At 38.1% G+C, this 26,920-nt stretch overlaps 1 protein-coding gene across 5 annotated transcripts in view; it reads left to right on the top strand.

Annotated features, from left to right (window-relative positions):
- PRUNE2 (prune homolog 2 (Drosophila)) overlaps nt 1–26,920 on the top strand; it is a 295,177-nt gene that overhangs the window by 38,200 nt on the left and 230,057 nt on the right. For all 5 annotated transcript variants that reach the window (XM_010844906.1, XM_010844909.1, XM_010844908.1 and 2 more), the window contains exons 2-4: nt 15,383–15,487; nt 19,579–19,781; nt 22,116–22,279. In XM_010844906.1, the coding sequence (XP_010843208.1) occupies nt 15,383–15,487; nt 19,579–19,781; nt 22,116–22,279 (472 nt within the window). The remainder of the gene's footprint in view (nt 1–15,382; nt 15,488–19,578; nt 19,782–22,115; nt 22,280–26,920) is intronic.

The raw sequence follows: 26,920 nt of genomic DNA, 5'->3' as shown, positions 1-26,920 counted from the left end.
AAGGCAGAAAGCTTTGTTCAAATATTTTATATTAAAGGTAACTTTTTCATAATGAATTTAATTGATGATGCCCCTTAAAATGTCAAAAATAAAATTCAAATGAACATATTGAAATTTTTTCATATTGAGGGGCTATGTTTGGACTCTCCAAGCAATTCTCTCAATAGAAGAGAGTTGTTTACTATGGGCAAAATGTATGGGCAACTGAAACACAGGTCATTTAGTACTTAGAATCATAAAATCATATTATCCTAGGTTTGGAAGGAGCTGATGCTTAGAAAACTGGAAACTTTTCATTGGAAAAGCTTGTTCTTCTCAGAGGGTGATACTTAATTTGTTTCTGCTTTTAAAACATATGAAACAGTACTTATGCACATATTTCTGTATCTATCTCATCTGTGTCTATCTCCTATGGCAGTATTCTGTGTCACTAGACAGGTATTTTAATAAATCTTTATTAAATACCCAACTACTGTGTGCCGGCTGCAGTTTACTTTTAAAATGAGTTTTGTATTTTGCAAAATATTGAAAGAGTGAATGAGAGGTCCCCGGGAAGGTGAGAGTTCTTCTTTCAATGAAAAACACACAGTGTAATAAATAATGGCATCATTAAAATTGTCATCTTTGCAAAGTACAGTCATTGCCCTGCATATCCCTTGTACACGGTCCCCCCAACCTGCATCACCACATCTTGCTGGAAGTGCAGCCTCTCCTTCTGCCTGCCCCAGCCGCTGGTCGATTCATTACTGTCATCTCTGAGAGGCTTTCAGACATTCCAGGTGTGTGGTGTCACCTGCCCGACATCCCTTCCAAATACAGACGTTCACTCGCGTGAGTATTAAAGCAATAGATCTTTCTTATGACAACAAATAGCTGACTGCAGCAAAGCAAAGCTTCTGGGAAAAGCCTTCCGAGTACATCTTGGCTTGTTCATGGGGAGAGAAAACCTGACTAATTAGCTTCAGCCCTCCAATCTGAGGGAGGAGAACTAATGAACAGATCAGAGCAGCCTGTGCCACACAGTGAGAGGCTGACTCTGGAAGAGGCAGCAGGTTAAGAGGACTTGATCTGAGGAAAGACTCACGAAAGAAGGTTCTGAGAACTTAGTGTAGTGAACGAAGCCTTTTGTTCTTTTCCATGAGGACCAACTAAAGAAAAGTTAAAATACTTATGAATCACAATTTTTCCAGTAAAAAAGGAAATACTTTTTTTTCCCCCACATGGCCCAGCGTGTGGGATCCTAGTTCCCTGACCAGGGATTGAGCTCTCGTCCCCTGCGCTGGAAATGTGGAGTCTTAACCATTGGACCACCAGGGAAGTCCCAAAGGAAATACTTTTTTTTTTTTTTTAGGAAATACTTTTAATCGAGGAAAAAAAGTAAATTCATACAACTTATAAAAACTTTAAAGATGGGAAAAGTAGCAACAAAAATTAGGGCTGTTACTTATTAAATATTACTCTTCAGGGCAAATTTGAGAAGTAGTAGCATAAGAACAGCTTTCTAGTCTTTTATTTTCTGACTAATATTGTGTTTTGAAGCTCACTGGGTTGGGTGTTGCCTGCCCATCCCTGGGGAAAGGCTTTGTTCTAGAGATGCTTCTGCGAGTTGCTCCAGCTTGTATCATTGACCCCTATGGGCAGGCTTTCATTTTATAGAATTCCCTTGGTCTCTGTCCATCCTCTGGTGCAGCTACTGGGGAAGAGGGTGGTTAAACTAAAAGGGTTTTAGCTTCTCAGTTTCTACATAGGTGTTAACAGTAATGTTGCTTCCTCATTATTCCCATGTGCTCCTCATTCAAGGGGTTACTCACAGCAATGGACTTGATCAAACTGAGCAGGCCTGGGAGTGTGTGTGTGTGTGGATATATGCTATAGAACCATCAACACCTGTCTGCACCCAGATATACATCCTATTTTCAGAAGGCTCTGTATTCTTAGCAGAGAGCCTTGAAACTGTGTTTAGATGGGTAGAAAATGACAGGTAAAGTGAAATAGTTCAAAAGTCATCATACCTTTTGTTATTTTGGATCTTCTCCCTCTGTTTTCGTATAAAGTATTTACTACAAAAATTTTGCAGAAACAGTACATGTCATATATTTACTGAGTCAATCTAAGTTTCCCATGATCTATTGACAAAAAACAGTTTATAAAGACCCCCACACTCTTGGCACCCACCTCTTGTTCAAAGTGCGTTTCTTCCTTCGGTAGATGAGGAGAGTAAAAGAGCAGGGAAGCAGATCTGAGTGCTTTAGTGAATCATGATTGAAATCAATTGGGCGCTATTTTTCCACCTCTTAAAAATTATTTTAACTTATTGCAGGCAAGATAAACATTCAGATACGTGCACATAGGAGTGTAGGAATAACATTAGACTGCCAAGATGAAGAGGGAAGAAAAGCAAACCCACAAAAGTAAAGCAAAGTGAAGGCTCTCAGTTCTTTATTTTCCTCCAGTAATTTTCCTGATGCAGATTTAACCTGACAGCCCTTGAAAGTCTCACTGGTTTAGCCCTCTAAATCCTAGTTCCACTGCACACATTTTCTTTGTTCAATTACATCACAGAAGATTCCATTGGAATTATGTCAGGATCTATGGACTGGCTTTCTCAGGTCTAAGGCAGTTTGGTTTTCCAGTGCTGTGTGTGGATGGTATCATAAAAGCTGCTGTTCTTCTCTACCTCTACCTCTAAGACAGAGATGAAAAAGAGTGTCCAAAAGGGCATAGGGTGTGTGTGAGCGCTTGTGAGAGTGAGTGGGATGAGGAAGGTTAAGGGCTGAGGAGCAGGCAGACACATCACCTTCCTGGTCTGCTCTGTTGGTATCAGTCTAAGCCCATGAGCTCAGAATTTGGGGTTCTTATTTATTGCTTCAGTCCATCCTTTCAACTGATATTTAATTGAATGTTTTTACCAAGTACAATTCTAACTGCTGAGTCACTCCTAAGGATGGAAACCAAGACATACTCTGACTAGCTGCGCAGAGTGTGAACGGCCCAGGCTTTTCCCAAAACCTGATGAAAAGGGGTTTCTCTCCCTGCTCCCCTTCTTCCTTCTCTCTCTCTTTCCCTTCCTCCCTCCCTCTCTTTTTTCTTTCCTTTCTCTTCCTTCTTTCCTGAAAACCTCTTTGCTCTCTTGTCTCAGTTTCTCATTTACTTTTAACTATGTTTTTGAACACACACCACAGAGAGGCCAGAGAAAACACAGATTCATCATCCAACTTGAGAAATTATCAACATTTTGTGAAAAGGGCATTCTGAACTTGAACACTTAATCTTCTGCTTTGGGGAAAGCAGATGTATGTCTTATCCTATTTGTGAGTAGACAGTAGGAAGTAATTTGAACTTTATGACACATTTTCCACATTTGTCAACCAAAAGGAATAGGACATAACTGCAAAATAGAAGTGCACACATGAAGTTTTGAAATTCCTTGGAAAAATAGTGCCTTGGGGCAACAACCTCACTAGCTCTGATTGTTAATACGATAAATACCCCTTTTGTCTTGAAATCACACAAACTGGAATTTTAAAATTACTCTGCACTGGACATCCATTAACCACTTAAGTGCTGGAGCTGCAGCTGAGTAACACCTGGTAACTAATTATAGTGAAACCTGTCTGTGGGGGTTAATGGATCAGGGCCCAGCATTGGGCCTGCTTCACACACACACACACACACACACGCACACACACACACACGCACACACACACACACACAGATAGCAAGTCATGTTTTCGTAGAATTCCACAGTGTATTATTCTCCCCTGCTTGAGACATTTAAAAACAAAATTACTATAACAGTTATATCTTCAGAATAATGAATAAATTAGAATGTGTAATAGAGTCAGAAGTCAAGTGTTTAAAATCCTAAGAAGAAAAGGGAAATATGTGATAATATGTGATAAATAATAGTCATAGAATCTGTTACTATAAAAAATCAATTTAAAGCATTTTTTGAACGTAACCCCATGAAGTAGACAGAATGAGTATGTCATAGTCTGGAGTGTGTATGTGTGTGTGTGTGTGTGTATGTGTATGTGTGTATGTATGTGTGTGTATGTTGTGGGGGAGAAATTCAGAGAGAGACCCCACTATGAAATGAGAGTCTTATACTTGAGAGAAGTATGATTACTTGCAGTCTGTAATATAATTTTTAACTTTGGGGCTATTAACAAAGTGTTAGTCCATACTACTGTTGTTTTACAAGAACATGATAGATATAAAAATTAAAAACCCTCTTCTGCCTAACTGTTATATCCAACCATTGTTTTCACTAACAAATGCTGCTTCGAGCATCTGCTGTGTGCAGAGCACTCACTGCTTTAGGAACTCTGGGGGATACCAAGTTCAAGATGTGGCCAGGGCTTGCAAGAAGCTATTGATCTAGTAAAACTGAATCTCTGATACTTGAATAGCTGACCCCCCAATGCATGGATTACTAGGAACTAAAGATTGCACACACCAACAAATGAAGAGATGTACTGCTTATTTTAATTTGTGTTTTTGACTTTTATTTCTCCATACTCCACAGCAGAAGTAGAATATTGCACCAAAGAGGAAGCCTGGTGGACTTTAGATGGAGGTTGAAGTTATTACTTCCTCTCCTCTTTATTTCTCAGTTCTTAGTTTGTCCTCTATAAAAAATGGTCTATTTTTTTCTTACACAAAAACATTAGTAGAAGTCTTTTGAGTTCATTCTCTCAAGACGTATATTTATTTCTGAATTCTGTTCATGTATTACTAGACTAGGATACGACACATCATAAAATGTAGTTTTAATAAAACAGAAAACTTCAAAGGATGAGATAAATAGGAGTTTATGTGGTTTATTTTTTCTCACTTTGGAAACTATTGATGGGTTTCAACTGGGTGAACCCACGTCCTTTTCTAACTATAGCCTTGAGTAAATCTAACTTTAGTAAATCTAACAACACCAGTAGTTCCCTTTGAAACTGTATTTAATCTAGGATAACTCGAGCAGTCCTTTTCAAAACCCAAATGCAGATTTGTTCTGCTGTTGACAAAAGCCAGATGGTCCTTGGGAGCTTAATCTTGGGTCCTCTTTAAGGCCATGGCTTCCAAACATGTCACATTATTCTTAGACTTCCCTGCAGACCTACTAATTCTGAGTATCAGGGACGGGCTCAGTAATCTGCATTACAAACAATGTCCTAGTAGGTGATCCCAGTGCAATCAGCAAGATGTTACTGTCACCATGGCAGCATTCTTTTCTTCTGAGAAGCAGGACCCAGAAAGAAAGAGGCAGCCATGTGAAGTAGTGGGGAAAATATTGGAATACATCTTTGCAGGTCTTTATAGTGATCTAACTCATTTGTCTGATAATAGGTGCTATGGATAGTCTATAATTTATCAAACGATTCCTTGGTTGTTATACACTGATGTCGTTTCTTATTTGTTTGTTTTTTCCTTTTGCTTCTATTACAAATATCTGCTTCGACAAATATTTCTCAGGATTTTATTGAATATCCATATTTAACAATGGATTTTGAATTACAATGAGGAATTTAAAATACCCATATTTATTGATGATTTTATTTTTATAGAATAGATACCTAGAAATGAAATAAATGTTGGATCAAGAAGGGTCAACATTCTGCATCTTAAAGGGTACTGTCAAATTAGTCCCACATTGGGGACTAATTGGTTGTAGTATTCCTTACTACTGCCTGCAATCTAACCAGCAGTGGGTGTGAGCATTCCCAATTTTTTTGCCAATTTGATGGGCAAAAAAATTAAATTATTGTTGATCTAATTTGCATTTCCATGACTACTAATGAGACTGAATTTCCTTTCATTTATTCATTTTTTTCTTCTATTAATTGCCTATTCTCACTTCTACTGATAATTTCGTTGGTTGTCTTTTTCTCAATCAATATGTAGAAACTTTTTTTTGTGTTAGAAATATTGCCCTTTTAATAGCAAGATGGTACAAATATTATGCAAATATTATCTCCTACTCTTTATTTTTTATCATTTTCCCCACAGAATTAAGTAGCTAAATCACATGTTATATGTATGTATTTTTATTGGGATATACTTTACATGTAATACTGTATTATATTATACTGTATTCTCAGGAGTATAACAGTGATTCAATATTTGTATTGAATATTTGGGAAAATTTGTATTGATGATGGGAAAATGATCATTACAATAAATCTAATTAACATCCATCACCATAATAATTATAATTTTTTCTTTGTGATGAGAACTTTCAAGATCTAGTCTCTCAGTTCTGTCATTCTTTTAGGCCTATCAAAATTTCACTGCTTTTAAAGATACCTAATAGTGAATGATACATTCAACACCTTAGATTTAAATTTAAATTGCATCATCATTTTAAATGGGTCTAACTATAAGAGAAGTAAATGGATTTCAGTCAAAGCAAGAAACTAAGGCAGAGTCTGACCTGTATTATTGCAACGATTTTCAGAAAACATAGTAGGTAGATTGAGAATAAGATGGTAAGATGGTACAAAGTGTATCATTCATTGCTCTTTAGTGCTTGAAAAGATAATGTCATATTAAATAATGTATGCTTAATGCAACTTATTGAACAAGCTGTTCCATAGATGCCCGAGGCCAGAGAACAAAGTAATATCTTATTGATGTTTTCAGAGTTGAATTTGTTAATAATACAGTATTTTAATTCAGCAGTGAGGATAGAATAAACATCCTAAAATGATATGCAGTGAAAAATTCACAAAAAAATATGTCCATATGAAGACACCAGTGTCCATAGGAAAAAAATGACCTAAAGCATTTATAAGTATAATAAATATACTATTAAAGTACTATTTTGCCTAGCAGTAGGTGAAAATGTAAATTTCTAGTTTTCTGGTAGGCATTAAAATATTTACATTCTACATTACCTACGTTACCCAGAAATATAAAATTCAGATGTATATCTTGAAGAAATAACTAGAGATGGGCATAAGAATACTATGTTCCTAATATTCCTTGCAGTCTTACTTATATTATCAAAAAATTAAATATTAAGTTAATTTAAGGTTAACTTAGAGCCACCCATAGACTGGGTGACTTAAACACCATAAATTTATTTCTCACAGTTCTGAAGACTGGAAGTCCAAGATCAGGGTACTGGCATGGTTGGGTCCTGGTGAGAACCACCTTCTGGAATTACAGAAAGCCTCCTTCTTCTGATCTCACACAATGGAGAGAGATAGAAAGAGGGAAATAGCACAAACACTCTGCTGTTTTATAAGAGCACTAATTTCATCTTGAGAGCCCTACCCTCATGAATAAATCTATACTCAATTATTTTTCAAAGATCTCATCTCCAAATACCACCACATTGGGGATTCGGGCTTCGACATTTGAGTTTTGAGGTGTGCAATTCAGTTCACAGCAAGATCTAAGCATAGCAAAGAGGTTAAAGACAGCAGAAGGTCAGAAAGCTGTGTGGACCCAGATGTACATCTACATGAGGCTAGATGGAAAAGACTACAGTTCTAAAGTCTGAAAAGAGGAAGGTTGAGAGATTATTAAAATCTGTGAAACCATGGAGGACAGACTTCTGGGATGGGGCATCTATTTAAGCTGAAAGGAAGCAGTACTGAAAGGAAATTAAAGGGCTACCCCACCAAGTTGGTAATAAATGTATGGACACAGTTCCCCCAAAAGTGGAATGGCTGAAAATGATAAGATGTAGGACAATTCCTAAAGGAGCTCTTTAGAAAAGGTGAGGATTTTGGGGGGATCATCCTTGACCTTTTCTGGTTGAAGCTGTGGAGGAAAAATAATAATGTTTTCCCCAAAAATTGTCCTTTAGGACATTGTCAGTAAGAGGATCTTGAACAAAAATATAAAAAATTAAATGCCTTAAGTAAAATAACAATTACAGCCCAAATCATTATTATGATTGAGGAAGTATGAAAACCATATATGAAGTCATTTCTTTTGAGAACATTGTATTTGCAAGATGGGTAGCAAACAGGTTGAGGAAGACGGATTCAGCTGAGAACAACAATGAATGTTTGAGTCAGTGTCAAATGCCCCAGCTAAAGGGATCCTGACCCCAAGGGCACTGGGGACCCAGATGCCCACCCAAGAAGAAGGGCCTTGTGCAGTAATAGCTGAGTGTAGCTTTTGGCTCCCCCCGTGCCTTCTCACAATGGCCTCTACGTTGGACCATCTAGAAGGGGTACAGATGCGCAGTCTGAGCCACTTATAGCTGAATTTGCTCAGATCGACTCTTGTCCCTTATTTTCCCCAAATGAGAGATACTAAAAGAGGGCCTTCAGCATGTCAAAGAGAGGCTGAAGGAAAATGTTACTGAGGTCAGGTGGGAGGGCGGTGAGCAGGGAGGTTATAGACTATGCTTCTCTGACTTGATTAAGTTTCAGTTTTGTCAGTACTGACTGAGACAATTCAATTATGTCAAAATCATTTGAGTTTCGTCATTGAAAGCTTTTTGCCTTTTCCTAATTTGCTGGTTTATATTCATCTAGTACGTCACCAATTAAATTTGGACATCTATGAGAAAATCAAATATAAACAGTCTATGTCCTGAATTTGTAGATTCTGGTAAATGTTTTTGTTTTTACGCATAACCTGAGGTACAGCTCTCAGAAGAAATCAGTTACAGCCTCCCAGTCACTTATTATTATTTATTAACTAACCGTTAGAATGAAACTGGACTAAATGAGGTAGCCAGTGGGCCAGAGTATCCTATTTGGCAATATCATAGAGATTTTAAAAAAGCACATATGATGATTCAAGGAATTCTATATATATAACCAACTCCCACACCCTTTCTTCATACATAGAGATGTATCCTCACAATTGATACCATTAAGCCAGAAAGAATGAAGAATATCTGTAGTTTGGATCATGGAAAGAGGTCCATAGTATACTGTTAAGTGAAAATAGGAAGTCTCTAAAGACTGGGAATAGAAGCACTCCATTTAAAAAAAGAAAATATTTTTAGTTGAAGGATAATTGCTTTATAATATTGTGTTGGTTTCTGCCATACATCAACATGAACCAGTTATAAGTATACATATATCCCCTCCCTCTTGAACTTCCCTCCCATCTCCCACCCCATCCCACCCCTGTAGGTTATTACAGAGCCCTGGTTTGAGGTTTTCTTTTTTTTGTCTTTCTGACTTACTTCACTCTGTATAATAGGCTATAGGTTCATCCACCTCATTAGAACTGACTCAAATGCATTCCTTTTTATGGCTGAGTGATATTCCATTGTATACATGTACCACAGTTTCTTATTTATCTGTTGATGGACATCTGAGTTGCTTTCATGTCCTAGCTATTGTAAGTAGAGAAGAACCCTGTTTTTGTAAAGTATATGTGTCAGTATACTTGTGTAAATTTAAAATGTGGAATATTCAACAATATGTTAACAGTGGTTATCTTTGTTTTAATTTTTGTTGTGTCTGACTTTATAATGACATGTATTTCTTTCCTTACCAGAAAAAGAAACAAAAATAAAGAATAAAATACAAAAGTTTCAGTTGGTGGAGGAAATTCCTATGTTTTGGGGACTTTGCATAGAGTGATAAGTTTTCTTCTTTGCTTTTTTAAACTTTTAATTAATGTCACGCTGTTCCCTCCAGCCTGTGCTCCCTCTGAGTCCCAACCTTTTCTCAGATAGTGGTAAGATTATGAGATGTTCAGGAGGTCAGAAGTTCTATACATCATCTTAAACCCAAGGCCAATAACAAAAGGCATCTTGCTCATTTACCAAACAAACAAAGAATGTGACTTTATCCATATCTGACAGAGATGATCAGGGGCTTTTGTCCTTGCCTTTGGAGGACCAGGTTGCTCTGGACTCTTTTTGTCCCTGCTGCTCATTTGGCTGTGGTTCGTTATGCATCCCTCCCTCCTGGCTTTCCTGGTGACTGTGACTGGCCTGGAGATAGGGACTGAAAGGAACATTAGTAGCATGTAAGATTTCTTCTTGCCCATCTGTGAGTCTCCTGATTTAGAATCATGGCAGCCTTGAGTACACAGGGTTCTTCTGGGGAGAAACTGAGCCCTTTTCTGTGCCACCCAGAGCCAGCCTCCAGGAAGGAAGACCCCTCATTCTGACCCCTCATTGACTTGGAGTTAGAAGTAGTCAACTGCCAACTGTTTCTGTTCCTGGATTTCCTTGGAGATACCATCCAGTAAATTCAAATGACTTCTTTTTCTCTGGCATCTTCATTTGCTGGTTAAAGATGAGGGACTAAGAAATAGGCTCTGCATCGGTGCGCGATGAAGGGGACTCTCCAACTTCTGTAGGCTTTGTCTATAATGATCACTTCAAGTCATTATTTTTGAAAATATTTGCCTAGGATTTTTAAGAAAAGAGAGTAGAGAGGATGGGTATGGAGCAACCATAGTAAAACTGTGTTGCAAGGGCTTGTTGACTAAGGTTAGTTGTGGGGCTGTGGATGTAAAGTACCAGGTGGAACAGCTCTGTTTCTCAGAGGGTGGAGTTATTAAAAAAACAAAGCAAAAACAATGGAGGGGCCTGAGCTAATGACAGGGCTCTGGAAGCCCTCTCTCTGATCAATGCTGTTTTGATCAGAGTGTGTTTGAAAGTGCTTTTGCCTGACAAGTACAATTTGCTTTCATGGGTGGTTGAATCTTAATGCTTAGGTATTTCTGTGCTTTTAAAAAGAGGTAAGAAACTTTATGAAGAAATCTCATTATAGTGATGTATAGGATTACACTTTGAAAGCATATGAAGATTGTGATCTGGAATACTGGCATATTCAATATATTTTCTTTTATATGTTGATTATGAAGAGATTCTGTCCATCTATTCAGAAGTTCAAGGTATAGTATAAGTTGAGTACAGTATCTATTTCAACCCATTATGAAGATTCCATTTTGTTTTGGGCTTGCTCAGCACTGGATGTAGATAGGAGATGATAAATCTCTGTCTCCTGAGATTCCTTAATGCTTGGTGTGCTTATATCAAGATCAGGGGATGGCTGTTTTCCTGCCAAATCTACTCTCTCCTAGCTGGGAGTTTATAAAGTCACATTTTGAAAATGTATATGCTAGGCAATAACTATTTGTTGGAACATTCTGGGCATTGTCTTACTTTGTACCTTGGCCTGAGATAACTGGAGGTCCCCTTTCTTCACTTTAGATCTTTATTAATATCACCTTCTCAATGAACCTCATCCCAGGGCACCCTAGCCTTCTGCTGCTAAGTCACTTCAGTCATGTCTGACTCTGTGCGACCCCATAGACGGCAGCCCACCAGGTGCCCCTGTACCTCAGATTCTCCAGGCAAGAACACTGGAGTGGGTTGCCATTTCCTTCTCCAATGCATGAAAGTGAAAAGTGAAAGTGAAGTCGTTCAGTCATGTCCGACTCTTAGCGACCCCATAGACTGCAGCCCACCAGGCTCCTCCATCCATGGAATTTTCCAGGCAAGAGTACTGGAGTGGGGTGCCATTGCCTTCTCCAAGCCTTCTATTCATCCTTATCTAATTATTGGCTCTTTTTATCTCCTTGCACTAAAATGCAAATGCCATGGGGGCTGGGATTTTTGTCTGCTTGGTTCAGTGCTGAATCCTTAGAGATTAGTATAGTGCCTGGGACACAAACAGGATTTTATTAGTTGAATGACAATAATTAATTGAATTGGTAAAATTGTACATATGTCACTTTTATTTGGGCCTAATTTGTCTGTTTGCAAATACTCTAGACCCCAATTTGAATTGTGTCAAGGGTCATAGACTTTAAGATTGAGCATCTATGAGTCTGTGAATATATGGGGATGTGACACAGGAAGGGCCCACAGGCCTGCTGTGAGGAGTGCAGGGTGTCATTGTGGTCAGGAGACTCTTCTCAGTTCTGTGAACCAGTTTCATGGTTGCCCCTGTGTGGAGCCACTGATGCAAAGTGGACCAAGTACCTTAAGGATACCCTGTTACCAGCCCCAGACGCCTGAACTCAGTCCCAGACTTTTCTGACTTTCTTTGACCCCTGTTTTAACTCTGATCATACGGCCAAGGTCATTTGTGGTAGGAAGCTTGAAAGTGGGACCCGTATTCTCTGGCTGTTGACCTCTGTTTTGAAAAGCCAAATCCTGCACATTCCTTGGGTTCACCTACTGGTTGAATTTATGTAACTAATTTCATGTTTTATTCCTCCAAGCAAGCAGAAATCTGTCTAAGCTTGGTTTCTACAATACTTGACTTTTGCTACCCTTTAATTATATCTTAGTGGGTTTGGGTAGGAATCAGGCTCTTAAGAACATCTGGAATGTTTTTTGAGGTTGAGTCTACTATTTTAAGGATCACCAGAGGAACCTTCTGATTTTGATGTCCCTTTTCTTTAGTCTAACAATTTTAGCCAGCCTGAAATTTCTAGTCATCCTTTTGGATTGTGGCATAATTCCTGGAAGGTCTCTTTAAAACAAAAGTATGTTACCTTGGTGAGTAACACATTAACCTGGGAGTACTCATTGGTGTGGATTCGCTATGGAATTGCTAGTGAAGGGGCAGATAGATCCCTGGTAGGATGGCCACCAGAATGATGGAGGTGGGAAGATAGTGTTGGAGCCTGGGAACTGGGGCGTTGACTGGAGATGGCAGACATAGTAAATGATGCTGGAAGAAGTCATGACTTTGAAGGAACTTGATACATGGGAAGAAGGGGATTCAGGAAACAAATAAGAAAACATGAAGACAGGGATGTGGGCACCAAAAAAAAACACAAAAAAACAACTCTCGAAGGTTTGTGTTGGGATCTTCTACAGCCTGACCTGCAAGTTGATACATGCTTTTTTCTCTTTAAATGAAGAAGGATGAATAAATCCTAATCTTAGAAGATTCCCCAGTTGTGAGAATTGGCCCATTATGTTTGGGCTCACAATTTTATTTAGCTCCTTTCTCTTTCTAATTAATAATTGGTTTGGGCTTGGAAATGCATTGACTCCCAAATCTTCTTATTTTCCCCCATGTCTTCTTTGGTGCAAGTTGAAAGTTGAATGCAGAGCTGTGCTGAGGAATTACCAAACCTAGACAAGGAGGCAGATAGATCAGCTTTGGAGTAATTTTAATGCTATACTTTTATGAAGCCTTGCTGTATTTAACAGGCGTATTTAACATTCTCTTTGCCCCCTCGATCCCCATCCCTGCTCATTTTGTAGATACTGAAGTCATTATGGCATTATTGTGTGATTAGTGCAGGGCAGAAGAGACAGAGCTCTTTGTACCGGGTCATGGGCTCTGGGAACAATCCTAGTCCTCTAACAGCCTCTACTGACCTATAAAAAGTGTTGTGAATCTTCTTACTGTCTGCCTTCCAAGAGATATGGGAGGAGAAATGACGTAATGTCTACTTAGACCTTCGAGCTTCTCGGAAGAACAGTCTACAGTAATATGATTTCTTAATGCATTTATTTGTGTTGTAATGGAGTATAATTGCATTTATCCCAATTTCTTTCTATACCTCTAAATCTGACAGTCTCGCACGGGAAAGCAGTCTGGCTTTGGGAGTAAGAACTGGGTCTAGACTAGAATCCTCCCAAAGTACAAGTGTACTAGCTATAAAGTTATGAGGTTGAGGGAAGGAGGGTGGGAGAGGAAGGAGTGGGAGCTACAGGTGGTGATGCGGGGGAGGCAGTGGTTATAATTATCTTCAGAGTGTTTATAACATTTTAAAATCCTATTATTTTACTAAAGATCAACATGTCAATATATTTTGAAATATACCTATTTGTTTTAATTTACAATATTGCATACTGGACAACTTATATGCAATATTGATCCTGCCATCATTCTCTGTGCTCATAGGCTCTTTGATTGAGCCTCCTCCAAGATTTACCTTATTATGTTCCTCGGGTCACAGTTTGGTTGTTGAATAACTAATTTCTAAGTCTGATATGGTAGTTCTCTACAAATACCAACACGTTTATAGATTCAGTTGTAAGAGGCCTAGTAAGTTACTAAATAATCCTTTTTCTTTGTTCTGTAGAAAAAGGAATAACAAGTGTTTTTTTTTAATTGAAATAATCAATTAAACAAAATCAAATAACCGATTGAACAGTGGATTTTTTGAGTAGCTTTTTGAGCAGTATTACAATTGAGTTGGCTTTCTAGTAAGTCGTGAAAAGAGAAATTAAAACAAAAGATGAAAAGCTGAGGAAGTATACATAAGCATCATCCCTGACATTCCATAAATATGTCAGTTTAGGTTACCCTTATCGTTATTGGACAGTTTTGTTGTGGAATTTTCTGGTTGTGATTGGTTCTTTAGCACTTCTAATCCAGTGTTTTATAAGGAGGTCAGCCTTATATAAAGAATTTTAAGCAACTGTTGAGTTAACCAGGAAAGAAAACAGTATGTATATCTTCTCTTTCAGAGAGGTGACAGTATACACTCTAATAGCAACTGATTTGTATTTTTGGAGCAATAATACTGATCATATTACTTTCTATGGAGGGAAGAAAAGCATTACAACAATTTTTATTTGTTAAATTATAGAATATAATGCAGAGAGCGTATCCTGTCACTCAAAATGTGGCATGAAAAAAATAAATTTCTACCAAATAGTGTTGCACACCAGGGACATATGAAAAAAGTCATTTTTTCTCTCAAAGTGAGAAGAACATCTTGTGTAAAGAAATGATATAAAATACTAGGGAACTGTTCTTTAGACAAAAATAATCTTTTACTAAAAAGTGTTGACTTGGAGATATAGTTCATGTCAGGTTACTTTGTGGATGATCTTAATACAACCACATTTTTGTTGGAGGAGGTCATTGAGAGCAGTGACTACCAGTTGACCTGAGAGCTAGACTCTGGCAATTGGAGGTTCCTCTTCCCCTCCCCATCCTTGAAATGTACAATCTGCCCATCAATCCCACAGCAGGAACTATTTTTACGGACACAGCCTTGAGTGAACAATGTGTTGTTGAGATCATGTGTCACGGAAGCCAGTTAAGGCCTCTACATAAACTTTAAAGATTCTGGTGGGCAGGTGTGGAGATACACCTGTCTTGTGGCTGCCCAAGGCAAGCCTTGTAAGTAGGTTCCCTTGCTTATTGAACCTGCCACCCACCCATCTGGAGTGGGCTGCATCTTCTTCAGTCTCCCCTTGTTCTCTGTATATGGGGGCCAGTTTCAGGTTTCACCCAGGAAAGTTCCCAAGGTTGTGAACCGATAATTTTCTGTTCTTGACAACTAACTAAAATTTTAATGTGCATTTCTGAATGTTAAACATGTTGTACCATTTTAGGCCCTTATATAAAACAGTTATGAGTTTTTGCAATTGTGTCCGAATATAGCTAAGGCATACATACTTTAAAAAGTTGAAAAATATCCACTTATGTTAATCTGTTGTTAAATTGTGATGTTTTATTTGAATTTGTTTCAGAATCGAAGCAAACGTTTGGAGAAGGTCCATGTGGTTATTGGACACAAATCCTGTGATTTGGATTCTCTCATTTCTGCCTTCACATATGCTTACTTTCTAGACAAGGTGAGTGGAAAGAAGGTCATGTATTTTTTAAGAAATTACTTATGTATTTTTTATTTTCAGCTGTGCTGGTCTTTCTCTAGTTGCAGAGAGTAGGGGCTCCTCTAGTTGTGGTGCATGGGCTTCTTACTGTGCTGGCTTCTCTTGTTGAGGAGCACAGGCTCTAGGGTACTTGGGCTTCAGTAGCTGTAGCTCCTGGACTCTAGAGAACAGGCTTAATAGTTGTGGTGCACGGGCTTAGTTCCTCCATGCTATCTTCCCATATCAGGGATTGAACCTCTGTCTCCTGCACTGGTGGGTGGATTCTTTGCTACTGAGCCACCAGGGAACCCCAAGATTATGCTTTTTATATTTGGATTATGATGTAACTTTTATAAACAGATGTTTTCCAGAAAAACAAGGAAGCTACTAACTTAATTTTTCATGTTCTGGTTTATTGTTGCAAAGAATAATGTATTATAATTAATTAATCAACAAATATTTATTGGTCACTTACTACATGTTAGGCATTGTTCTAATTATTTCTTACTGAGTCTGCATAAATATTTATTTCAATAGGATCGATTTTTTTCAAATAAAAAGTTTAAAAATGTTATAATTGTTGATTACTTTTGTGGAAATTCAGAGAACTGACAAAAGTAAGTGTCAGAATTTCTTGTTTGCCTTTGTCATTCTTGTTGGATAATCTTGCCTTTGGGAGTAGAAAAATATGTGCAAAATAATCTGTGAAGATTACATGAAGTATAGAGCACACTGGCTGGAATTTTCAGTAATAGAGGTGTTACCTTCCACATCTGTATTCTGTTTTTGCCTCTTAGCCTGACTTTGTACAGCAAGGTCATTCTCAGTTAACAATAATCTCCCTTGAGTCAGAGTCTTCGTACTCTGTGAAGCCATACTATAACATGCCAGTGGAGGTAGAAAAGACCTTTCTTTAAGTAAATTGTTTAAAAATATCCATTCCATAAATTCATCAACCCATATTGAAGCATCACTTTAAAGCCTAAAAAAGTATATTATGAGTGTCTTGGTGCTATGTCTAATTTGACACAATTTTTAGTTTTCTGGAGTGCAATTTGTTTTACTCCAATTTTGTTTGGATCCTTGACTCTGATGGTGTGCATAGCTGATCTACAATGATTTACATTCCCATGAAACCTAGCCTTCCAGAATGAGCCGTAGGTGGCAAGAATGACTTTAGGGCAGCAGCTGACGAAGTGCCAGGTAAAATATTCCGATTTCGAGATATGACTTTCTAATCATATTTATCTTAAAATTTGCTAAACTTTACAAGGGAGATTAATTGGTATGAAGAGAGAAATGTGCCTGTGTCAAGATATGCATTTAAATACTAATCTTATTAACGGGATTTTTTTTCTTATTTATTTTGTATTGATGTATAGTTAATTTTCAGTATTGTGTTCAAGAGTAGAGCAAAGTGATTCAGTTACTTTGCTGTACACTTGATTTTCAGATTCTTTTCCATTATGTCACAAGATATTAAGTATAATTCCCTGTGCTATGCAGTAGGTCCTTGTTGACTACCTATTATATATATATATTAATATGTATCTGTTAATCCAAAACTCCTAATTTATCTCCCCCAAGTCCTGCCCACCCTTAAGTGGGTTTTTTGACTTCTAGGAAAAAAGCATTGCTTGTTTTGAGAACATTAGAGTTGCCTGAACCAGACTGGTTTTTAGACTGATCATGGCATGGATTCTTTTTTTTTCCTTAATGGGATCGGAGAGGTTGCTTTAGGTTGTAGAGTTGTTGCTCAAAATCTCACAACTTTGTCCAGTGGAAAGTTTTTTTCTCATTTTCTATGCCACAGTGAACCACTGATACCCTTGTGCAGTCATTAGAATGCGTGTGTGCACACACACACACACCTACCCACTAACTCCCCCCACATATAGAATCCTTCGCAGGGACAGATCTTAAGTCTTCAATTAACTACAGTTTATACCTACTTAAAGGAGGAAAAGTTTTCCTAAATTCATCCTTCTGTCTATGAAATGAACATGTCAGATTACCATGTCATGGACTCTTCGGAAGTCATATAATAATAATGACAGCACTGCCACTAACTTTGATGTCTTGAATGAATATAATAACATCCAGCAAAAGGAGTGGGCAAAGTAGTTGTCATAGTACAATAAGGAGATGTGTGGCCTCTTTTCTCCTTCCAAGACTCACGACTAAGCATGGGGACAAATATGGAATTACTGAAGGGTCACATAGTGGGAGCTTGTTAAGCTCTGTGTCTTCCTCTTAATTTGCTGCACCCTGCTCCCATCACGGGTCTGCATCTTCATTTTAATTTTTCCTAAGAACCTGGCTACTCCCTCTCAAAGTATGAACACATAGAAGGACAGGGTTTGCAGCTTTGCATGTCTGACTCTGTTTAATTACTTTTCACTCTGGTAGGTAAGCCCCATTCTATGGAGGGGAAAACCGAGGCTCAGAGAGGAAAATGGCTTTCTCAAAGTCAGACAGAAGAGTCGGGTTAGTTTTTCTGACCCCCACTCCAGAATAGGTCCTGCCAGAACAGGCTCAGACTGCATGGCTCTTGACTTAAGTTTCAGTATCAGGAGTGCAGTATAACTCTAGCAATTAATAAGGAAAAACATCTTGTTGTGCATAAACTGGTAATGATTATTACATGGTTGTGATTCTGTATTAGCCTGATAGGTGGGATAAAACCCATCTTGTTGGAATGTCTTTGTATACCATAGTAGTAGGTGATTCATTTATTTCACTCAACAAATATGTATTGTGCCAATATGTATTTGTGCCAATACAGATTGGCACAAATCTGTTTTGTGCCAGACCATTTTATGCACTTAGAAACATGAACAAAACTGACAAAAATCCCTGCTAGGAAGGGGAGATGGATGATAAAGATGTTAAGACTGTGTAATAAACACTGTGCTTGTGAAAGAGCTAGTGATGATGTGAGAACAAAGGCCATTTAGTTTAGGCAAAAATCCAGTCTTTCCAAACCCCACATTCTCTCAGTGATATTTAGGGTTTATTGCTATAGAGTTATAGTAATTTTTTAAAGCACCTTCATTTTCAAAATTCTCATGGAAAAATAAGTTTATTATTGTGAATCTGAAATTCTCTGTCTACCCATCTCCAGTTTCCCCCATCATTACAGTTTTTTTTTAAAGAGGTTTGTTAACATAATATTTTTTTAAGATATAAAACATTAATAGAAATCACAATCTGGTAGTCTGTGAGCCAAATCTCGAGTTTTCACTAACCTACACAGTATTTTTAATTAAAAGGTTTATTGTGACATTGTAACAATTAAACATCACAGATAACACCCCCACATCTAGATTTCTAGCTTCTCTTGAGTAATTGAAGGATTTGCCTATCCTGGACTGGAATTTTTTGCATGGAATCAATTGACTGGAGCTGAGTGGGAGGCATCCCATATAGATGTGACATCTGGGTCTTTCTGTGTCAGTGAAGTTTTTACCTGGAGCTTCCCTGTTGGCTCAGCTGGTAAAGAAGCCACCTGCCAAAGAAGAAGACACAAGAGACACCAGTTTGATCTCTGGGTTAGGAAGCTCCCCTGGAGAAGGAAATGGCAACCCACTCCAGTATTCTTGCCTAGAAATTTCCACGGACAGGAGAGCCTGGCGGGCTATGGTCCACAGGGTCACAAAGAGTCGGACATGACAGAGCGCACACACGCACACACACACAGTCTTCCCCTGCCCTGTGGTCATCATTCTCATTTATTGCTGATTCCATAAAATGGGCAGATTTGTTTCCTATGAAGAAGAAAATGTATATATTTTAAAATTGTGGAGAGGGTGAAATGAGACATAAAAAATTTCAAGAAAGGCAAGAGAAGTTTCATGTGGAGTAACAAGAGATTAACAAAAATTAGGGACCACTTAATCCATGGAAAATGCTCTGCTCATTGGGTTCAGGAAAAACTGGTTATGAATGTAAAGTGGTTTAGCGAGACCAAAGGACCTTCATTCCCTTCCCAGTTACCCTCTGGCTTGAGAAGATGTAGTTGTATTTTATCCTCCTGCTGCTGTCAGTGATTCAGCCAACTTTTTTCTTGGTAGGTCAGCCCACCAGGGGTTCTCTGTTTGCCCGTGCTGAACATACCGAGAACTGAATTCAATTACTTCACTGAAACAAGGTTTATTTTAGAAGAGCTAAATATCTCTGAATCATCCCACATATTCCGAGATGAAATTAATCTGCATCAGCTAAATAATGAAGGGAAGTTATCTCTAACACTTGTTGGCAGCAACGTACTGGCAAGGTAAGGCTCTGGAAGGAGGTTTGATATTTTATAAAAGATTTTTCTGTGCCAGGTATTACCTTGTTCAGGTTTTTTGTGATTTGGGAAGATGTATTAAAGGCAGATGACATTTCGAAGAAAGGGAATGTGTTTTTTCTCTTATAGCAAAATTGCGCTTTGCCAAGCCTCTGTTTTCACTTTGCCGTTTCAGATATGACATCTTTGGGTCGAAAATACTTATAAAATAGACCAAAATTTTAATTTTAAATCATTTCAAACACTTTCTTATAGCAACGCGACAGTCCTTTATACTGATGCTGAAAATGTATAATGAAGATTGAAGTTAACACTAAATAAAACTGAAAATTCTTAAGAAAGAAATCTTGGTAGTGAAATGGAAAATTATGTACATGGGCTAGGAAAGCCATTCAATCATTGGCTCCTTTAGTCATAGCATTTACTATAAAAGCAGGATGGATTCTATAAAGTTCATGTAATTTGAACTCCTTATTTTATGGACAAGAAATGTGAAACCCATTCGCAAATGACTTGCCCAAAGTACCACATGCAGTTAATAGAAGAGTTTGGATGAGAACACAGATCTGTTTTCTTCAGTAAGTACTTAGGAGTTGCTAACTGGTGCATGGATCTACAGATATTATACATAAAGAGGAATAAGACAAATTTCCTGCCTTCACAGTTCTTACAACCCATCACAAAGAGTCCCATTTCAATGAGCTCTCTGTTGCTAGTGAGTGAAGAGTCCCCAGTTAAACATCTCAGCCCTCTGAGGTGATAGTTTTTTGCAACTTTGCCCATTTGCTAATCATTGATATGGCATTCACCCGTGGACATTGACCTTAGTATACATGAAATAAAATGTACAAGTATCTGATTTTTTATCTAACTTTCTTAAGGAAGCATATTTAGGTATGAATACATTGTATTGTCAGTTGTGAAGTTCATTCAGTTATAAAGAGTTTGGAAAATGATCTGCCTCTGTAGGGTTGTTTTTATCCCCATGATACTCAAAACACTCAAAATTCTTTTGAATAATACTTATTAATTAGTTGTTAACTGGCTGAGAGTTATTCATAGGTTATTTGACTGACTTCCATTATCATTGTTCAGGTTGATCATGTGTTTGACTAAATTTATGTGTTAACTTTTTCAAACTAACTATAACACAAGGAGATACGGAAAGAAGCAATGCAAGATGCCGGAGAAGGGAACTATGAAATTTGTGTCAGTTAAGATTTTAGGAAGAGTTTTGTTACTGATTAAAATGGAAACATTTATTCTGGTTTTGAGACTGAAGTTGTGAAGCCTTGCTTTGGGATTGTTTATGAAATAGAATGTTTTTCAAAAATAAACTGCAATTTTCATTTCCTTCATTGCCATTTTTTGAGTTTTGGCAGACAGAATCAGGTCAGTTTTATCAACCTCTGTCTTCCTGCCTTTGATAAAAGCCAACTATATCTCATATAAAAAGAATGATGTAGAAATAAATAAGCTAGAAGTATTTTTTTCCAGCAACATAACTGAATGTGTAAGTTTTGGATCCAGATAGTTAAGAGTTTAAATGTAAGTAGCCTACTTACTAGGGCTTCCCAGGTGGCTCATTGGTAAAAAATCTACACACCAAGCAGGAGATGTGGGTTTGATCCCTGGGTTGGGAAGATCCCCTGGAGAAGGAAATGGCAACCCATGCCAGTTCTTGCCTGGAAAATGCCATGGACAGAAGAGCCTGGCTGGCTATAGTCCATAGGGTTGCAAAGCGTCAGATTAAATAACAATAGCAGCAGTAGCAGTCTTACTAGCTGTGTGGTCTTGGTCACTGTTATTTAATTTTATTTTTACACAATATTTAAAGGTTACAATCCATTTACAGTTTTTACAAAGTATTGGCCATATTCCCTGTGTTTGTAATGGTCACAGTTCTTAACCTTTTCGTGCCTTTTTTTCCCACCTACAAAAATAAGAATCTTAATAGAACCCATTGAGTAGAGTCAGTTTATAGTATAAAATGTAATAATATTGAGAAAGTATTTATTACAGTGTCCAGCCTGTAGTGGAAACTCAGTAAATGTTAGCTATAGCAATGATTATTATTGTTGTTATTATTATTTTCCAACAGCCAAACAAGAGATGGAAGTGCTAAGGTGTGAAGGTCTTCAAAGACTTTTGGGGATGTAATTAATTAAAATGAAATGTGAAAACACATAAAGAATAAGTCATGGGAACTCATTTTTGGTTATTAAGAGGAAGTCATTTGTGTGGAAACAGAGATTAAATCATTCCAGAAAGTAAGAAAATATGCCCTCTTTCTCCTCCTCTCCTCCATTTGCTTTCCAGTGAGGACAAAACTTTAGAATCAGCAGTTGTCAAGGTCATTAATCCAGTGGAGCAGGGCGACGCCGGCTTAGAGTTCCGAGAGTCTTCGTCGTCTCTGGTGGTGAAAGAGATCCTCCAGGAGGCTCCCGAGCTCATCACCGAGCAGCTGGCTCATCTGCTCAGAGGTGAGAGATGACTCTTTCCATTAAATACTGGAAGGCTTAATGGAGTGTCTCTAGACTCACTCATGCATAAAGAGTGTGATCCATTCTTGGGTTAACAGTCCCTTTCAAGACCACGGGAAGCTTCAGCAGAAAGGCAGGGAGTAAAGAGTTTGTTAAAGAGTAGCATTATATTGAATATTAAAAATGTACATTTAGAAATAGGCATGAAAGATCTTTGCTGTTTCACTAGACAGGAATATTAAATGTTCCCACTCCACAACAGCATGGATATGGGCTGGAATTCCACATTCCTTCATTGAAATGTCTCCTGGTACTGATCCATGCTCGTTTATATAATACTACCTGGATGGCAAAGTCACCTACCCTCCTTTTGATTATACTGTGCAGGACTTTTATGGTTAAACTGCCACTTCTTTCTCTCCCCATCAGGTAGTGTTTTCCATCTTCACCCAGTTAGCTTTAAGCACTGTGTTCTCAGCACCCTGTCATCAATTACCCTCCTCATCTCTTTTTCATCTTCCTCAGTGGGGTCTATTACTTCTAAACAGTGGTTTATAAGCTGGAAATTGTCCATTGACTTTGGTGCCACAAAATTACCACAAAAATTCCATATTGTCTCATGTAGGACAGTTTGGGGTTTTATATAAAGCTGTTTTTCCTCCTTTCAACAATCCATCTTGAACATGATAGACTAAGTTTTTCTCAGGAGTATTTGACACAGGGAGTGAAAAACAGTGATTAACAGGCTGAAACAACTAAAAAAAGAAAGAGAAGTCCAAGAATGTGGTGACAACTCCTTTAAGGCTTTCCCCCCACTTTTTCCTTTGCTTCCTCTGCCTCTACCAGAATTTGGAGGGAAAAGGATCCAGGACTTCTATAGTTCCTATAAATGTCTTAGAACCAATGGCCCCAGTCAACCTGTTTTAAATACTTTTCTGGCTATGGACATCTGTAAAACTGTTCTCTGGGAAACTGTGCCTTCAACTAAACTAAGTAACCACAATCATTTATCTCTGACAGAACAGAAGGGAAATAAAGGCAACTGGGGATCTTGGCCAAAAGGGAAGTTGTTTGACAGTGCAAATATGTGGTGCAGGCAAACACTAGAGAATATGTTTTTAAATTATTTTGAAACTAAGAAGTTTTGTTTATTGTTCAAAAAGATACATGTGTCATTTAGTAGGGAAAAATGTATTCAATGAACAGTTCAGCATGATTTTCCATAAGTAATAAGGTAATATCAAACTGTAGTACTTGGAACAAAGATATGACTTTGTTGCTGATGATGACAATGATAACGATGATAATAATGGTGACACTCAGATTTAGGGAATTAGAATCTTGTGGCTCAGATGGTAAAGAATCTGCCTGCAATGCAGGAGACACAGGTTCTATCCTTGGGTCAGGAAGATCCTCTGGAGAAGGGAACAGCTACCCACTCTAGTATTCTTGTCCGGAGAATCCCACAGACAGAGGAGTCTGGCGGGCTACAGTCTCTGGGGTTGCCAAGAATTGGACATGACATGTCCAACTGATATGAGGAACCAAGCCTTTGATGGATATTACACTTTAGATGCTTCTTGTTAGTTACCTTAGTTTTAGTTTGCAGAGTTGCCAAGAATTAGAACTATGGTAAAGGACCTTGTTTTTTTTTTTCATCATCAGAGATTTTTCATAACTTTGGGTTTGAAGGGGCCTTGGGAAGCTGGCAGAATAAGACTGTCACTTCCCTGTTGCTTGGAAATTGGAATTTGGACAGACACAGTCCCTTTCCCTGTGAAGACTGCCAGCACAGACACTGTCATGAGAAAGCCAAGGTTGCTGAAGCCTGGCGGTAGAAGACATGGGTGGTTTAACATAGTAGAAAGAGAGCTCTGGAGACCTTTGACCAAGTGTGGCACGTGCTTATGCGTGTATACATTATGTGGAGGGGAGGCGGAGCATTTTGGAATAGTTTGGTCAAGATGAACTGAAGAATGATGATCCCATGAGTTTGACTTTAAAAGGGTAGCTTAAGTGTTTGGAGCAAGAAGGGCAGTGGCCACTTTTTAAAAGCTCCTGACTTTAATAAATATAGGAAAGGAATCAAGCTGAATTTTGCTATACTCACTAAACTGAAAATTAGATTTTATGGCTTTCTAATCATGTATTAACACCAAACCTAAAGGAGTGTTTTAAAGGGAAGTCTTTTTTATATGCCTATACATAATTTTAGGATTCATTATTTTCATAATGTAATTCTTTCTAAAGTGTTTTCTGTAGAAACAGCTATGATTTATTTTGCATTTTGGGGTGTTCAAGATGATCATTAATTTGACACACATTTCTAGACCATGTATTATGCATTCTTCTAGGTCTTGAAGGGGTGCAAATTTCTACACACACTTTTGCCATAAAGAATTTTGAAAAATGTCTGTTTCCAGATGTCATGATGTTAAATATTTAGTTAAGATTTGACTTGCTATACACTGAAGCAAATACATCGCTGGTTTGGAGACTTGCATGTCATCCATGCCTTCTTAGGGACAGCATGTTTGTATAATATTAGAGGTCCTTTTCTACTGTTTTCATGAGAAAAGTGCCGAGTAACCAAAATATTTTTGCAAACTCTTAAAGTAATCATGAGGCAAAAAAAAAAAAAAAAAATTTAGTCAAGACTTGAAATAGTCCTTGAAAGCATCGTAATTGGACCTCTATGGAAGATATGTTATTATAAACTTTGTGCCAAAAAACCTGAATATACTCCGAACTAAGTACTTTGTCAGTCTAACTGTTCTTTGCCTTTTGTTCTCATGGTCACACCCTAAAATCCATCATGCTGAGGCTGGTGTGCTGTAAATGGATTTCTTGAGCCAAGATATTGATCCTCTCAGTCCTTGGAGAGGACCTTTAGTATGCCTCTTAGCCTGGTATACTGAAAAAAAAAAACACAAAAAACCCTGTGATTTTCAGTGTATTCCTTAATGTGCAAAAAGGTTGGGCCTATTCTTTTTTAGTATTTCTTGTTAGTTCCTTCTCTTCTGCTCAACTTCTAAGTATTGCAGTACCCTAGAACTTTGTCCTGGGGGCATTTTTTATCTGTACAGTACTTAGATTGCCTCATTTAGTTCCAAAATCTCACATGTGACACACAGGCTGTGACTCCTGTATCTCTAACCATGACCTCTCTTTAGAAGAGCAGGTTCATTTCCAGTGCCCATTTAACATCTTCACTTGCACGTCTAATTAGCACCACTACTTCAACAGGGCTGTCATGGAACCCTTTGGTTCCCTGTACCTCCAAACCTACTTTTATCCCAGTTCCCTAATAGTAGTAAAAGGTACTGACAGCCACCCAATTACTCAAGCCATTCAAGCTAAAAGTGATGCTTGATTCTTTCTTTTACCTTTCCTCCCTCACTGATGCTTTGACAAGTCCTGCTGACTCTACATCTAAAACATAACCTGCATCCATCCACTTTTCTCATGATAACTACTAGTATTTCAATCCAAGTTACTCTCTTTGACTAATGCCATAGCTGCCTGACTGTTGCCCTATTTCCTTCATAAAATCTATTGCTTACAAAGTGATCATAAAAGTATAAACCAGTCAAGTCAATCCCCTGCATAAAATCCATCATACTCAAAATCCACACATTCCACCCTTACAATCCACAACACAATCTTGCCCCTGCCAATTCCAACTTCATCTCATGCTCTTTTCCCATTTTCCCATTGTGTGCTCTAGGAATAGAGGCCTTTCATCCTTTCAAATATGCCAAACTCTTCCACTCTTGAGGATTTACATAAACTGTACCTTCCTTCTGAAATGCTTGTTTCTATCCATCTACTTAGCTTTATCACTGTATCTCCTTATTCTTCTTGGTCCTTTATTCCAGAATATAAGCTTCATGAATAAGAGACCATACATGTTTTGTTCACTGCTCCATTGTAGAAGAAATGGAGTAGCCGTCATAGTCAATACTTGGATGCAATCTCAAAAACAACAGAATGCTCTCTGTTTATTTCCAAGGCAAACCATTGAATATCACAGTAATCCAAGTCTATGCCCTGACCAGTAACGCTGAAGAAGCTGAAGTCGAATGGTTCTGTGAAGACCTACAAGACCTTCTAGAACTAACACCCAAAAAAGATGTCCTTTTCATTATAGGGGACTGGAATACAAAAGTAGGAAGTCAAGAAATACCTGGAGTAACAGGCAAATTTGGCCTTGGAGTACGGAAGGAAGCAGGGCAAAAGCTAATAGAGTTTTGCCAAGAGAACGCACTGGTCATAGCAAACACCCTCTTCCAACAACACAAGAGAAGACTCTACACATGGACATCACCAGATGGACAACACTGAAATCAGATTGATTATATTCTTTGCAGCCAAAGATGGAAATGCTCTAAACAGTCAGCAAAAACAAGACCCAGAGCTGACTGTGGCTCAGATCATGAACTCCTTATTGCCAAATTCAGACTTAGATTGAAGAAAGTGGGGAAAGCCACTAGACCATTCAGGTATGACCTAAATCAAATCCCTTATGATTATACAGTGGAAGTGAGAAATAGATTTAAGGGACTAGATCTGATAGACAGAGTGCCTGATGAACTATGGGTGGAGGTTCATGACATTGTACAGGAGACAGGGATCAAGACC

The sequence above is a fragment of the Bison bison genome, unplaced genomic scaffold, assembly GCF_000754665.1.
Source record: "Bison bison bison isolate TAMUID 2011002044 unplaced genomic scaffold, Bison_UMD1.0 scf7180017864212, whole genome shotgun sequence".
Taxonomy (NCBI): domain Eukaryota; kingdom Metazoa; phylum Chordata; class Mammalia; order Artiodactyla; family Bovidae; genus Bison; species Bison bison.
This window is presented reverse-complemented; position numbering and strand designations above follow the sequence as displayed.